The sequence below is a fragment of the Conger conger genome, chromosome 1, assembly GCF_963514075.1.
Source record: "Conger conger chromosome 1, fConCon1.1, whole genome shotgun sequence".
NCBI classification, from domain to species: domain Eukaryota; kingdom Metazoa; phylum Chordata; class Actinopteri; order Anguilliformes; family Congridae; genus Conger; species Conger conger.
Genome location: NC_083760.1, coordinates 34,496,028 through 34,512,948, shown reverse-complemented (window position 1 = coordinate 34,512,948; position 16,921 = coordinate 34,496,028). Strand labels below are relative to the sequence as shown.

General features: G+C 40.5%; 1 protein-coding gene across 2 annotated transcripts in view; it reads left to right on the top strand.

Moving 5' to 3' along the window:
• myt1lb (myelin transcription factor 1-like, b) overlaps positions 1-16,921 on the top strand; it is a 155,773-nt gene that overhangs the window by 136,090 nt on the left and 2,762 nt on the right. Inside the window, exons 17-22 of one of the 2 annotated variants that reach the window (XM_061255079.1) lie at positions 89-172; positions 6,932-7,153; positions 7,618-7,709; positions 10,610-10,713; positions 12,566-12,613; positions 15,460-15,522. In XM_061255079.1, the coding sequence (XP_061111063.1) occupies positions 89-172; positions 6,932-7,153; positions 7,618-7,709; positions 10,610-10,713; positions 12,566-12,613; positions 15,460-15,522 (613 nt within the window). Of the gene's footprint in view, positions 1-88; positions 173-6,931; positions 7,154-7,617; positions 7,710-10,609; positions 10,714-12,565; positions 12,710-15,459; positions 15,523-16,921 lie in introns of both variants that reach the window. The other variant, XM_061255070.1, reaches the window with a different exon arrangement.

The window sequence follows — 16,921 nt, the reverse complement described above, 5'->3', positions numbered from 1 at the left end:
TCTGTAGGATACCCAGCCTTCTCTCTCACACACATGCACATAGGCCAGGTAGTGAATGCAGTTGCTTATGGGATATTTGCCTCCGCAGCCTATCCGGGTGTCCGAGAGCAAGGAAGAGTGGCATCAAGATAACACACAGCAAAGAAGACAAGGAGGAACAAGAGCCTATCAGGTACGGAGCCCCATGGGCATGTGAGCACTTCACAGAGCCCCCCAACCCACCCACTACTTCCAGGACACATTTCCTTAACCAATTTAGTCAGTTATCCAAATAAGTTACTTTGTAGCCGGAAAGCTGTCAGTTGGAGGTGGTAAACCACGAACAATGGCACAACATTGAATATTGATACCAGGTGCACTTCGTCATCAAGCCTGCTGGCTGGGTGCTCTGCCATGAAATAACTAATAAATGAGACAAAAACCATAGGCCAAGTAAAAGCCTATCGAGATGGCAGAACACCAAATTGAAAAAAGAGATCATCTCATGAACACCATTTATTGTGGCCAAGGTTTCTTTTTTCTATTTGGTGTGCCGCTGTCTCCATAGCCTTTTACTAGCCCCATGGTTTTGTCTCATTGCTACAACATTGTTATTGACTACAGCCTTGCATGGCCTAACTACAACTTTGGAAAAAGTTAAAATAACTTTTGGTGTTAGCTGGGCTAAAACCCCTTCTCCAGTGTAGATTGGAGCAACAAGTTGGAACTGAAGCCGGTTGTCCTGGTACTATGTTGGTGATTTTCTGTTGCACAATGTCAATAAGTATGCATCAATCTGGCATATGCTCACATTCAACTGCCTGAGTTTTGTCTGCAGTCTGAAGAAGAGGTTTTTCTGTCAAACTAGACACTGTCTTGCTTCTGCCAGCCTTCGGTTGTGTGCCATGATCAGTGATCAATAAGCAGCATACAAAAAGAAGGTTCAGCCTGATTCCAGCCTTACAAGGAAAAAGGTGGATCTCGGACAAGGAGCATGAAGGCCAGTTGAAATCGCAGAACATTTGTGAACTTTCGCCCAAAGTAGGCTGTGGTTGTTGTCGTTTGCACTCCAGCTACATTCCAGGGACAAATAATAGTCTGAGGACAATAGAGGAAGAGGCAGTGCAGCTTTAATACATGTCATTATGTCTGCTCAAAAGGTGAAGGAAAACATCCATCCATCCATCCATTATCTGAACCCGCTTATCCTGAACAGGGTCGCAGGGGGGCTGGAGCCTATCCCAGCATGCATTGGGCGAAAGGCAGGAATACACCCTGGACAGGTCGCCAGTCCATCGCAGGGCACACACACCATTCACTCACACACTCATACCTACGGGCAATTTAGACTCTCCAATCAGCCTAACCTGGACTGTGGGACTGTGGGAGGAAACCGGAGTACCCGGAGGAAACCCACGCAGACATGGGGAGAACATGCAAACTCCACACAGAGAGGCCCCGGCCAACGGGGATTCGAACCCAGGATCTCCTTGCTGTGAGGCGGCAGTGCTACCCACTGCACCGTGCCGCCTTGAAGGAAAACATGAAGGGCATATTTCAGGGATGCAATTAATTTTTTCCTTTCAGGAATATAAATAAATGGCGGCACTCAGATACGTGCAATTCTCAAGTAGAGAAATTAGGTTCATATGGAGACCGGCAGATATGGGTGTAACTTACAGGGAGGATATAGGATATGTTCTAACCCCTCAGTATTACAAAACAGCCTTAATAACCCCCCCCCCCCTCCAATAATATTGCATGATGATGAGAAAAATAATTTTGCATAAGCATCATAAAGATGAGGATTTCAGGATGTGATTGAGATATAGCCTACTGGATGTTTGTCACAGAAAGTCGCAGGTGCCTCAGACTTCACCCATTTTTTTGCATGTCAGCAATTTCCTCCGCTGCCTGCTTTCTGTGATTTTTGACTTTGTATGGCAACTGTCAACGTTAGCCTATAAACCAACCAGCGATATCTATTGCACGTCATCAGTTGGAGTGACTGCTGCTGGACTATAAACTGGCCTTAAGGCTTCAGCCCACTGTCCTCAATTTGGCAGAGCATATCATTGAAATACCAGTGGAAGCGTGACACTCTCCAGACATAATTTGGAGGTATATTTTGGGCCAGGGGATTGTGGAAGCTCTTGAGTTAGGGGGTGAGATTTGTAGGACTCACTCGCAGGATGTTAATTTGGCTGCATTGGGATTTTGGCCGAGGTGGAACTCCAAGGACAGGGTGGAAAAAGTTTAATTTAATTTCAGAGGTGTCGCCCAATACACTGAGGCAATTCCTCCACATTTTCATCAATCTCTCACTTGTGCTGGGAATAAAATCCACACTCAAGTTCCAGTGCCAGGCTGCCATTATCGAGTCCTCTCTGAAAATTAGTACTGGGCTCCATCCCAACACAACCCCAACTCTCCAACCCAATACACCTGTTTGTTTGCCATTTGCTTGCACAACACTTCTCAATAACTTTTTTCCCCAAGGAAACGGTCAGGTTGGGCTTTTTGATGTTTGAGTGAGATATTTAATGGATACCACATGTACATTTATTGACTGTCTCAAAATGTCTTTCACACGTTTACTTGGGACAAGCTTGCGACAGCTCTTTACATATCGGTTAGACAAGCATCCAGCAGAGGGACTATAGTGAAGTAAATTTCAATTTATGGACACTGAGATTTCCTGGTGGATTTTCAGTCATCAGGGAGTAAATTTTTCGGGATGTTTAAAGAGCAATTTTTGGATTAGCATCCCCAGTGAAATAATCTGTGGGAAAATGATGTAGCAGTGGGATTTCATGCATTTTTTAAAATTGGCACATATTTATCCCTGTACTGGATTTTGTGAGCCATGCCCAACTCAAAGCACGATTGAGTTTTAAAACAGGAAGTGATGGCAGCATAGATGGAGATGGAATAGGTTGATCATCCAATTAACTATAATCAACAGGAAGGACTACAGCCTTACAATTTTGAACTTGCTAGGTGTCCAAGAGACTGGAAGTAGGCAAGGAGAAAAATTAATGGGGATCATTTGAACTCATAATTTTGCAAGTGACACTAGAGTTATGATGCTGTGTAACATGTAGCTGGATCACATCAGTGTTACAGATAAAGTTACTTTATAGACGGTCTGTTTTTAATTCACTGGATCTATCTCTCAGGACTAGCTAGCTAGATTAATAACATGGTATTAGTTATCATCGTAGTCCTGGCTACCCAATCAGCACTGATAACTTGCTAGCTAGATGGCTACACATTTCAAACCCGGCAGACTAATGTACAGTAGCAAATCCAGCCTACATTGTTAGGTAATTCTAGATAGCTCTCTTGCTAGGTTCCGATCCAGTTGTCACTCATATTGATACATAACTAGGACACTGATTCTAAATGTGCATTATGTTTTTTAGGCAAATGAGAAAATGCTAATTCGAAAATGATCACTATTAGTACATTATTGTGTAAAACCACCACCACTATCTCCACCAGTCTGGCCCAAAATCCTGGATATGCTGTTGGTTGCAGACCAGTGAATTCAAAAGTTGAATCTGTGAAGTGACCTGTTTCTGTCAGCACATTAACCATGCCTCTATATATTATATTATATTTTCACTCAAGTGCAAAAAGAGCTACTTTTTTATAGCCATTACCAATTTCACTAAACTGCTGTGGGATTGACATAATTGTTGCTAGCTGGCTGGATTTCGACAGTGACTCACAGTCTGAATAGTTTTTACTAAAAGCCATAAAAAGGTTGTACTGAAGATGATATTGTCTCATGTGTTATGGTGTGATTTCCTGTCTGAGACCACATTGGTACAGGTTATCATTATAGTGCTGCCCTTAGAACAATGAAATAATTTATCAGTCACGCCAACACGCAAACTGCTTGCTACTGATAGTTTGTGAATGGACTGTTGTACCTTATTTTCAGTCTGTAATTTCTTTACACATTCCTCAGAATGAAGCTGTCTGCTGACAGACTTCCATTTCTTTTTTCCTCTGTTTCTATCTGAGTGCACTTGTGTCCACTTGCTGGCAAGTTTGCACCCATTCGCTTGCAAGTTGCAGTTGGCAGCCTGTAGCCTAGTGGCTAAACTACACTGGGACCCAGAAGGTTGGTGGTTCAAGCCCTGGTGTGATGAGGTCCACACAGATGTTGGGCTCTTGAGCAAGGCCTTTAACCCCACATTGCTTCAGGGGGATTGTCCCCTGCTTAGTATAATTAACTGTAATTCGCTTTGGATAAAAGTGTAAGCTAAACTGAACATGAATTTTATTAAATATGTTTTAAATTTTGTATTATTTTCTTTACATTGCTGTTATGTTCATGCATTTTTTGTACCCATAGAAAATGCAATATTAAATCAGAAAAAGACAAGGTAACCCCAAACAGTTGCGATCAATTTGCAGACCACACTGGTGAAACTGTAGTTTCATCAAAAGAAAGGGACCCATTTCCTTTCCAACACAAAAGGCTGCTGTTGAGCTTGACAATGGGAATGTGCATATGTCAAAACAACATAAAGTCTCAGTCTTTCTGCTACTTATCTCCTGTGGTAGAATTGAACTGTGCTACTGTTAAAATACAATATTTTACAACACAAAGTTTTGCAAATATATACCCTATATATATATGTTCCCTGCTATCCGATGATAATTGAAAATGTCCTAACTTCCACTGCTCCACACTACTATTGCACAGTAGTATTGTCTAGTAGGAATGATCAGACCATGAAAACTGCAATGCAGGAACTACGCAATTTATTATTCTACCGTTTCTGCTTGTAGGAAGCTGTAACTTGGTACGGACATCAAATTCAGTTTTTCAAGGGCAGTATATGTATAGCATTTAACCAGTGTGAAAGCAAGCACATTTCTCACTTTGTCCCATGTGTATGTCCATCCATCCATCCATTATCTGAACCTGCTTATCCTGAACAGGGTCGCAGGGGGGCTGGAGCCTATCCCAGCATACATTGGGCGAAAGGCAGGAATACACCCTGGATGGGTCGCCAGTCCATCACAGGGCACACACACCATTCACTCACACACTCATACCTATGGGCAATTTAGACTCTCCAATCAGCCTAACATGCATGTCTTTGGACTGTGGGAGGAAACCGGAGTACCCGGAGGAAACCCACGCAGACACGGGGAGAACATGCAAACTCCGCACAGAGAGGCCCCGGCCGACGGGGATTCGAACCCAGGACCTCCTTGCTGTGAGGCGGCAGTGCTACCCACTGCACCATCCGTGCCGCCCCCCCCATGTGTATGTGATATATCAAAATAAACATTTGAGTACAAATATTTGAGAGGCCTCTCACTGTTCTTTGTTTTTAATCTCTTGTTATGCATTCAGTTCATTCAACTCCTGTATCTTCCAAATGGCTTGCAGGGGTAACTGTTTGCATATTATTCAGTTTAACTTTTAATGATTTTTTATCATGTGCATTTTTTATTCCAGGGTTTTTTCATTGACATTTGAAGAGATAAATGGATAATGCTGAAGATGAAAACAATTTCAATTTAATTATGAACAGAAAAGGACTTTGTTCTGATCCAATATTTACCCTAGGCTCTGGAAAAGAATTGATTTTTGCTGCCAGAAATACATACTCTTTGTGCAGGCACACTGTAGGTGAGAATCTGCCCTATTTTCGATGCCGTCCTCTCTGTTTATCTTCAAGGATATTTCCTCTGCGTTCTTTTAATTATCAAATTTTAAGCTGCATAGCAGGGGCAGCAAGCATAGCATTTAGTCCACTAATGAAAAGCTGTAATGTCATCAGAATAATGTGATAATTATCATCTTCTTCATCATCACCAGTTCCATTCCATCTTCAGTACAATAGTAATAGCAGACAGGCTAGGCTGCCTTCAAAACTGTGCGACAAGGCGAAAAAACTTTGGGAGCTAACCCCCAGTTGCTCCCAAAGAGCTGGTTGGTGCCTTGCATGACAGCCAGTTAGTGTGTGTGTGTGTATGTGTGTGTGAAAGAGATAATTTACCATTTAACCATTTAACTGTAACTGTACAAATTACAGGAGCAGAGACAAAGTATGCTACACACAAGCTACACACATATTTAGCACATACGGTGGGCTCCAGAATTATTTAATAAAATGGAGAAAAAAGGCTGCATAAAATAAACAACATGGATAATGATCTATATGTTATATTCAAACATACTGGAAAACTATATCCTTTTATTTCAATGCATTTACTCTCATGTTTCAATGTTTTTGCACCCCTAACAATTATTGTAGATAAAATCAAACAAAGTGACAAGTGGCAATACAATTTAATTTTTTTAAGTGACAATACTTTAATTTAGTTAATCTCAGTCTAAAGAAACTATATTGTGTCATTCCATCACTTCCTGTTTTACTAGAGTATAAAAAATTAGGTAACAAGCATGGAAAATCCCTTTGTCATTCATCAGCATGGGAAAAGCCAATGAGAATTAAGAAGTCACAGCTGGATTGGATGATCAGTCGGGTAATGAGTTAAACGGTTAAACATACCACTTAGTACTGTAAGGGCAATAATACAAAATAAATAAAAAATTGTAAAACATATGGAATAGTTGCAAACTTGCCAGGAAGAGGATGTAAGTGCATATTATCCCCGCGGACGGTAATGGAGATGGTGAGGGAGGTTGGTTGTGTGGGGTCACCAAGTCAAAAAAAAAAACAGAAAATGGCACCTCCATACCAGCAAACTCTTAGGAAGGGTGGCACAAAGACAGCACCTGGAGTTTGGCAAACATCTTTGGAATTATGACTGGCAGAAAATGCTATGGTCAGATGAGACCCAAATTTTACGTGTTGGCCATACACACCATCGACAGGTGTGGCAGCAAAATGGAATGCATACAAGGAGAAGCACCTCATACCTACCGTCAAATACTATATGACCATTTGTTTTGCAGGTGTCCAGTACCGGGCTGCGATGGGCAGGGTCATGTGACTGGAAAATATGCATCCCACCGAAGCGCATCGGGCTGCCCCCTGGCAGCCAAACGGCAGAAGGACGGCTACATGAACGGCTCTCAGTTCACATGGAAAGCGGGGAAGACAGATGGTATGTCCTGTCCAACGCCAGGCTGCGACGGGTCAGGTCACGTCAGTGGGAGCTTCCTGACCCACAGGAGGTGAGTTCTGCCCTCCTCCCCTTTCCGGTGATAAATAGGAGACACGTTATGGACTCTCCACCTTCCAAGGTTACTTCGTGCATTTGCTCTGTGTCACTTGTATGTGGAAGGAGGAGGGTGGGGCCTTGAGGATGGGTGGCCAGGCCATGGCAGTGGCTGTGGCTGTAGGGTCAAAGTTGGGGGGGAGGGTCATAGCTGGGTTTATGTAATGCTGGGTCACAGGGGCTTAAGCCTCTGTAGCGAGGCCTATTGGCATTAACATGCCTTCTATGGTAAATTGTATCTGTGCGTAAAATGAAATGTACTGTTGCATCCCATTGTAGGTAATGGTATCTGCTTCGGCACCCTTGCAGGAAGATCTTCTCTCTGACTCACTGTTCTGTGGTTATGCCTTTATACAATGTAATGTGCGTATCTGCACCAGGTAACAGAAACGGAAACTAAAAATGCGGTCTCTTCTGCAGTTTATCTGGGTGTCCACGAGCCACTTCAGCCATGAAGAAAGCCAGAATGTCAGGAGTGGAGATGTTAACGATAAAACAACGGGCAAGCAATGGTAATGACTGTGCCTCCCTTCAAAACCCCTTCGCGGTGGGAACTGGAAACCAATGAAAACTAAGAATTTATAGTAAAGGTCTGCCATGTGCAGAACCAGTCCGGAAAAAAATGATTGCCTGGCAATCAGAAGCTCACAATCAGGAACTCCCAAATCATAATTAGCACTTGCTGTGTTCCATTAACCCACATATGTCAAACTCCAGTCCTGGAGGGCCACCGTGTGTGCTGGATTGTTTGGATTGTTCTCAGCACCCGTAGTTCATTGATTGCCTAAATAATCAGCACACCTTGTTCTCCAAGGCTTAATTGACAGCTGATTGAAAGGAAACTACAAAAACCTGCAGACACTGCAGCCCCCTGGGAATTCAGTTTGACCCGCCTGCATTAACCCAATGCACTGCTATAATTTTTTTCACACCTGCCTAAAACCTTTGCACAGTACTGTATGTATTTTATAAAGGATATACAATGACATGCATTCATCAGATCAATCATCAACCAAAATTGAAACATGCATCCATACTGTACTACAAAACTTTTATGTAACATCGACATTCCTCCTCATAAAAAAGGAACCAGGTCCGCTGAGTCGTGAGTGGATAAAAGGTTTAAAATAAATTATAATTGACACCAAATATTGTCCATGTATTTTCGAAATACAGTATCGCCGCTGCCATCTTTAGAACAAACTTTTATTAGACAAACTGGTCTTGAACAAAATGGTATTCGACTTCCCTCGCTGATAGTGGCTATAATGTTTTATTAAAATAATATTTAGCGCACTCAAAAAGGTTTACAAATGAAGCAGGGAAGAAAAGGCTAGATAAATTAATATCAATAAAAAACTGATGACCCATAAATATTTAACTGTAATTGCAATGTATGACGCAGGGTTTGTTGCAAACTTGAATGACCAGCAATGCTTTATCATAATGCAAACAAATGACTAATGACTAACTTTGCTGCTCTAAAATTAACATGATTTCTTAAACCTAGTACCTAGTAAACAAAGTGGCTGTGACACACCTGAATTGTGACTTTTTTGTCAAAATATGTAATGTGTGGGAAATTAAAAGGGAAGACTATTATTATAACTATTTAAACTGTATATGAAGTTGATTAATAATTTTTCACAAACAACTAGTGTACAACAGCATTCAAAGGTGGTGGAGCTCTGCATTATAGATTGGCAACTTAAACACCGACTGTGTTCATCTGTTCAGAAAATTGCCTTTTAGGGACAGGGAACAGCAGAGAACAAAATGGACTGCAAATGCAGTTTCACACTAGACATTAAACCAAAGTTCTGTCCTGCAATACATTTATCAGTCTATAAATAGGCCTTTTTTCAGATCCTTGTTTAACTTTGTAGCCATTTTGATATTAGACACATTTCCAAATGTGAAGCTAATTTAGCATGTACACTACTGTGCAAAAGTCTTAGCACCTGTATAACATTCTGTACAGATAAGATTCTTTTAAAAATAATTCAATGAAGGGTCCTAAATAAACATACTATACATTTTACATTTGGCAGAATTGTTAAAAACTGAATCAAATCAATATTTTTTGTGACCACCCTTCGGTGTTAAAACTGCATCACTTCTCTGAGATAGCAACACTGTCCTGCAGTTCTACAAGACAATCAACAGGGAGGTTGTTCGAAGCATGTTGGAGAACTTGCCACAGTTCTTTTGCAGACTTTGTTTGGCTCCTTGCTTCTGATCTCAGACAGCCTTGATCAAGTTTTTATGTAAAAAGTAGTCAATTGCTTACAGTAATATGTTACTTTTTAAAATTAAATAGAAAAATGTCTCTGTAAAATTAAATATTTTGGAAAATTAAAATCTCAAATGTGTTCTTTTATACAAACACACACAAGAAATAGACATATATATATAATAAAGTCTAGGGCACCTAAGCCTTCTGCACAGTACTGTATATCAATGGATTCCATTGGGATAGCAATGCACACAAATGTAAATTATTTGTGGATGAATAATATTTTATTGTACCAGCCTTAATTGGCAATGTTGTGATGGCTAACTAACAAACATGAGTGGTTATAATCCTACATGATTAATCTCAATATTTGATGACTTTTTAATTTGTTTTCTGAATGATCTAACATACGCTAAGCCAGGTTTCTAGTCAACTACGGGCCAGGGATTTCTGAAAGAAGTCTACTCACATTGATTACATAATTACATGACATTACAATCAGTGTATTCCTGCAAAGCTGAATATTTACTGTATTATTGAAATTAGGCTTTGGCCTATGTTTATGGTTTCATACTGCACCCTCTCTGTGCCACTGCCGTCTCTGATGATTACAGCCGGCTCCACAGTCATGCAGCGTGATTTCAACACTAAAGAAAGTGCTTGCGGCAAATGCTATGTTATCACCACCCATATTTCAGTATTGATACAATTTATTGGTTGACCTTTCATACCAAAGTATTTTGCATGCGAATATGCATATGCTGCGCATGTAGGCATGTCCAATATTCAGTCTTGTATGTCCATGTGTGTTTGTGACCATCTAGCTGGTATGTGTGTGTCTGTATGTGATATACATGTTAAAGTGTGTATCTGTCTGTCTGTGTGCATGTGTACTGTATGTGCTTGTGTGTGGGCAGATGCATAAGACTGCATGCATGTGTGTCTGTGTGTTTGTGTGTGTGTGTGTGTGTGTGTCTGTGTATATGTGTGTGTGTGTGTGTGTGTGTGTTTGTCTGCATTGTAGAGATTATCCTCTTCTCACTGAATAATGAATGAAGGAAGTGCAAGTGACTGCGAGGCATTGGGAGGAGGGGGAGTTTTTACGTTAGTGCTGCAAATACCTACCCCCTCATCTGTTTCTGGAATGTCACGCTGCATGTTTCTTTAATCTTCTAGGAATAGAGAATGATGAAGAAATTAAACAGCTGGATGAAGAAATCAAAGATTTAAATGAATCGAATTCACAAGTGGAGGCAGATATGATCAAACTTAGAACACAGGTAAGATGTCCAAGAGTTCAAGTGCTTTTGGCACAATGTTATTAATGCCCTATATGTTTTTGTTACTTTTTGTTAAATAGCATATAGCCTTGCTTTGCTCATAACAATATGGCATCCAAGCACATTCCTTACTTTTGAGATATTATTTACTTTTTAGCCATACATTTGGCTGAGATCCTAGGGGTCAGGTTTGTTGTACTGTGCATTGTGTGTTATGTTTCCAATAACTGATGTCATGTTATTAGGTGGGAGAAAATATATGAGCTCAGTGAAACTATCAGAGTCCTATCTACACTCAATGAGCACTTTATTAGGTACACCTGTACAAATATTTAATCAGCCAATCATGTGGCAGCAAGTAAACGCATAAAAGCATGCAGACATGGTCAAGAGGTTCAGTGGTTTTTCAGACCAAATGTCAGAATGGGGAAGAAATGTGATTTAAGTGAATTTGACCATGGAATGATTATTGGTGCTAGACAGGGTGGTTTAAGTACCTTAGAAACTAGTGATCTCCTGGGATTTTAATGCACAACAGTTTATAGAGAATGGTGCGAAAAACAGTTCTGTGGGCAAAAACGCATTGATAATGAGAGAGATCGGAGGAGAAGGGCCAGGCTGGTCAAAGCTGACAGGAAGGTGACAGTAACGCAAATAACCACACATTACAACAGTGGTATGCAGAAGAGCATCTCTGAACACAAAATGCATCAAACCACGTGGATAGGCTATAGCAGCAGATGACCAATAGACTACATCAAAAAATAAGCCTAATACCTAATAATGTGCTTAGTGAGTGTATATTCCGCTGCACATTACATTTATAGCCTAACTACCATGTACAGTCTTGAACTCTCACTCGTATGACAATGATTCTCATTCTGTGTACAGTATATATGCGGGGATGAAAAAATAGTGAAGTGACAGTTATTCTCCCTGGGGATTAACCAGTCTGAAGATGAGTACCCTGGCAGCAACATGGGGGATAAAATAAAACTACAAAGTTGACTCTTTTCAGTAACAAGTTCCAAAAATGACGGGGGCAGCGACCCAGCAGCCTTTGCGTCTTGGAAAAGGTGGTCTCTTAAAAAGTGGGACAGCCCTAATTATAATGCAGCCTCCCCCAATGGGGTCCCTGCTGTGGAGTGTAGCACTCGATCCCTCTCTCGTGGTGGAAACTGGAGCGCTGCGTCCGCCCCTTAGCAGCCTGCAGCAAAAGAGGCGTCTGAGAAACAGGCGGCGGGTTTCAAAAGCTCGCCGATTTTAAAAGGGTTCTTCGGTGCGGTTTTGAACACGGAGAAGCGGCGGGACATGTTACGACGAGATCAAAAAAAAGGCACGAAAGCCGGCGTAAACCGAAGTAACTCCCTGTTCGTGGGTTTAGAGCTCGGAGACGCGGGGAAAAAACATTCGGGAATCGTTCCGCGTCACACTGCACTGATTGCGATTAGGAGTGGCGTGCAGCCGACATCGGAGGATCAAACGAGATTTGCAAATCCCGGGATTTAAGGCACATACAGGGGAGGTGAGGGGATATCGCGGTGAGACAAATATAGCTTATGTAGTCTAGTGTAATAAGCAAAATTTGCTGCCTCCTCTATGAGCGTTTCATTAACCCAGTTTTTCTACATGTGTAGCCTACAACGCCCTCTACCTGTACAAACAAAACTATGGCTCCATAATTTATCCAGAAGTAGAAGTATAGCATTGAATATAGCAGAAGTAGCAGAGGCCAAAAAGCTGTCGAATGTTACAGTGTTGTGTGTTAACATTTTCACATTTTTTTCTTAAGTGTGAATGTTGTGAATTTCAATTTGGAGAAATCATTTCTTTGTGTTTATACTCCTTGTAGATTACCACAATGGAGACTAATCTGAAGTCAATAGAGGAAGAAAACAAGGTGATTGAACAGCAAAATGAATCTCTCCTGCATGAGCTGGCCAACCTCAGCCAGTCACTGATAAACAGTTTAGCTAATATCCAGCTTCCACATATGGTAAGGGCCATCAAGGAATGCATATCGGGCAAGTTATGGGACATAACAGAACATAGCACATGGCTTTTCTTTGATATGAGGCTCCAAGCCCTGCGCTTAATTGTTGCATGCTGAATCAGTAACAATGTGATGAGTGTGCCAATCTCTTCTATTAAAGAACTAATGTTAGTAGGATATGGGTGTCACCCAAAGTAGCCAATTTCCCTTGACCGTATACCTGAGGGGGGAGATGTATATAACTAATGAGATAAAATTCTAAAAATGCGAGTTGATTTCTACACAGAGATGTTGCTGTGTTGAAGAGATAAAAGTGAAACGTGGCTGATCTCACTTCCAACTGATAGCAGAGGCCCCAGGTAGTACTTTATCAGGCGTTGCATTGCAGAGGTCCACCGTACCAGCTCACATTTTGCAATCAGTGTCTTAACTAATGGATAGAGAGTTTAGGAAAGGAGTGCTAATCTTGGGAATTATTGGGGAATGCCTTTTAATTCTTTATGGAGCCCTCTATGATAGATATGATAGATACGAAAATTTGATTTCTCTGTGGAGACACAGGATCCTTTTAAAACCGTTTCTTCTGAGAGTACAGTTTTGTTTTGTATACTTGTCAAATTTAACTGCAAAAAGAGAACAAATCAGCAACAATCATCCATACATAAAGTACACATATGCAGTACTGTGCAAGTTTGGTCTTGGATGGGGTTTTTTTTCTGCATTTAGTAGAAAAGACAAATTTGATATTTCCAAACATTCATTTTTACTTCAAAAAATGAAATTTTTTTGTATTGCGTTAAATAAAGTAACATATTAAGTAATGGACAACTTTTCAGATAAAAACTTGATCAAGGCTGTCTGGGAATACCTGGAGAGTCAGAAGCAAGCAAGACAGCCAAAGTCTGCAGAAGAACAGGTTCTCCAATATATTTGGAATAATCAGCTGATTTCTGTAAGGCAGTGTAAGAGAATTGATGCAGTTTCAAAGGCAAGGGAGGTCACAACAGACACTGATCTGATTTTTTTATTTATTGTTGACTGCTCTTTATAGTAAGTTTTTCTACATTTATTTCATTATTTTTGAAAGAATCTTGACTTTACAGATTTTGTGCCTAAGACTTTTGCACAGTACTGATTATGCATTTCAAACACATTTTTGCTATCACTGTAAAATCCTGTAAAACATTAGTAGTCACCTGTTCTTTCAGCTTGCAATCCACCAGCAAACTGAAACTGCACAGCCAGTAGACTGCAGGAGGAGCCGCTGTTAGCTAGGAGAACACCCTACCTACTGAAACCCTACCTCCCAGTCACTTTTTTGTGGTAGGCAAGACTTTAAGGCTCTATGAGCCGAGATCAGCCAATCTAGATGAATTTCAGTGCAGTCCATCCTGGACCATGGTCTTAAGTAAGGAGGACGCCATTTTGATGCCAACACTTTGATGCTGCATTGAAGGGGAACACATGAATTTTGCATCAGGAAAAACAGCAGGGCAAAGACATGTCAGCCCTCCATCTGGGCAAATATTTAATCACTAAATTCTTTTCATCACAGCAAATCTGTGTGTAGCATTCCCAAAGGTTCAAAATGAATTGAAATCTGTTAAAGAATGTGTGGTATGTGCATCCTCGAGAAAATCCCAAACCAATACACTTTCATAGCACATGCAATGTTGTGTTATGTTTTGTAATTGCTATTCTGTATGTAATTATGACCCTTGAAGGCATGAGAAAAAAAACAGCTTTTTTCCATAAGCATTCATTTTATTTTTTTCCTTATATTTCCTCAAATTCAGAAACAAAGAAAACAGTGGGAAAAATATTAACAAGGCAGGTTCCGAGCAAATAGATCGGGATGCAAGTCTCCCCCACAGAATGGACAGTAACCACAGCAACACCAAGTCAGTGTGAACAGGGTCACCTTGGGTGGGATTACAGTGCAACTGCTAAACATCTGCGGATGTACTGAAGAGATAAATTACCTTATTGTTCAACTTCCTGCCATCCTTTCTCCATTAATACATAATTTAGCAGTGTGTAGTGCAGTCATTTGTATGGCATAATTGGCTGGGCTCTGAGATTTCTTGTCTGTGAAAAGAGTTTGTACACTAAATGGGGAACAACTTCCTCAAGTTAGGTCTCTCTCTCATTATGCCATTGGTATCTGCTTTGGCTCAGTGCCATATATCGAAATACCATCAGCATTGTGAGAAACGCCATAACAGTGCAGTACCAACTTTCATTTACTCTGAATAAGAAGTGACATAAGCACTGCGCTTCCAACCATTTTTAAAAATGTAGTCTCATTTGAGGAATTAGTAAAAAAAACACCATCTGAAAGTTATTAATTTTTATCTATGTTGACCTGTTTGTTTGGTTTGCTCAGCTCACATCAAGGGGAAAAAAGGGCATTTATAAGGGCAAGATAGCACAGACATAACAATGAGCTGTATTCAGTCATGGGCATCCCCGCACCACACCCGCTCAAACCCTTTTTCAAGCAGTCGAGTCTCCTTCATTTGCCTCTTTTGTGTTTCTTTGTTTCTGTATCTCTTCACAGATCTCATTTGGTTTTTTTGTTCAGATGCTCTTGGCACTCTGTGTGCAACAGTGCCCCCTAGAGGTTATTGTTTAAAATATCACCCTGATAAACCAACTCTGTCCCACCCACCCCTACTCTGTAACATGTGGATAAAGAAACCCTTCTGTACAGCAGGCTAATAGCACTCTGTTTTTACGCCTTTTCCCCATAGAAACCGCTGCCACACAAAGAGGTGCCCATTAGAAATAACAGCTGTTTACAGTTGCATCAGAGAGTAAGAGAATCATTTTCATAGTCTGATAATCCTCTTTATATGCCTTCTTTTTCTCCTATAGATCTTTCTCTTTATTTATGCATTCTAATGTGTCTGGTACATACATGTACTCTATGCTCCAAAACAGTCCAGTTTCTGTTTTAGTATAGGATCACACACACACACACACACACACACACACACACTAGCTCCATTTCAGCTAAAGCTGCTTTATATATCTATTTGAGTGAGGGCTAACAAAGAGCGTTTGTCAGGATAATTGTCAGACACATACAGTACCACAACATTTGAGAACTGAAAGCTCAGTTCTAAATTTAAGCACCGGCGTATCTAAAAATTGATCATGGCCGAGTAACCAATTAGTGCTCTGAGCTAGAAGCATGGCGTACTCTTAAAAGTGATGTACTGCAACAGGTTATACACTCACGCCATTGGATTTCAATACAACAGTACAGTGAAACAAGTTATCCCCTTGACCATTCACATCACAGCAAAGTGTGGAGTATCTCTCACACAATAAGTACATGGAGACTGAAGTCCATATCTGTGCACAGAACTGCATGACCTCTGGACTCCCTCAGCCACTTCCTCCTGTGTTTAGTTTTGCATGGACATTTCCTTTCCCCCCAGACATCACGTGTTATTCTGTTTCCCCATTTTTCCCTCGCTCCAAATGAACCCTATTACACTCACTTTTTCTCAACATCTATTCGAATGGAAAAAGCTTGTTTTTAAAGAGACAATGCATTTTGCTAGGATAGTGTTTTTTCAGATTTTTTTGGGTACTACTTCGGGTTAGTTGTATTCCGTAAATGGCTGTTTATTTACAGCCGTAAAGCAGAAATGTTTATATGTAGATTAAGTGAAGACTGCCTGATATTGTTCTTTTTGAAATTTTGCCATTTCCCATGTTTTAAGGTGGATTCATGAGGGAAATGTAGTTTAATTTGGATATTTTTTTAATTAACAAATGTACACGGCACAATGCAGTCAAATGATGGTAGTGAAAGTTAAATACAACTCACATTTTAATTGTATGTATTAGGCTGAAACAAAATAACTAACAAAAAGGGCCTGTATTAAGTGAATTTTATCAGTCTAAATAATATTTTTATATAAAGAAGTGACTTTACCCATAACCATCCGGGAATGGCCTGTAATTAAGGTGCATAACGTAGCATGTCCCAATTTTGTTTCCATAGTAGTCTGTGTGGTCATTCTTCTCCTCAGTGTGATTCTCATTGCATGACATCTTATTCTGTGGTTTACCCTTCTCTAAAACTACCATCCCTGTAGTGCTTTCCTTTTATAATAAAATGAAGTCTCCAATGCAGGCTATATTCATTCTTGAAAATAAATATATTTATATGAGCTTTTCTGGAATAGTCCTAAGATATAA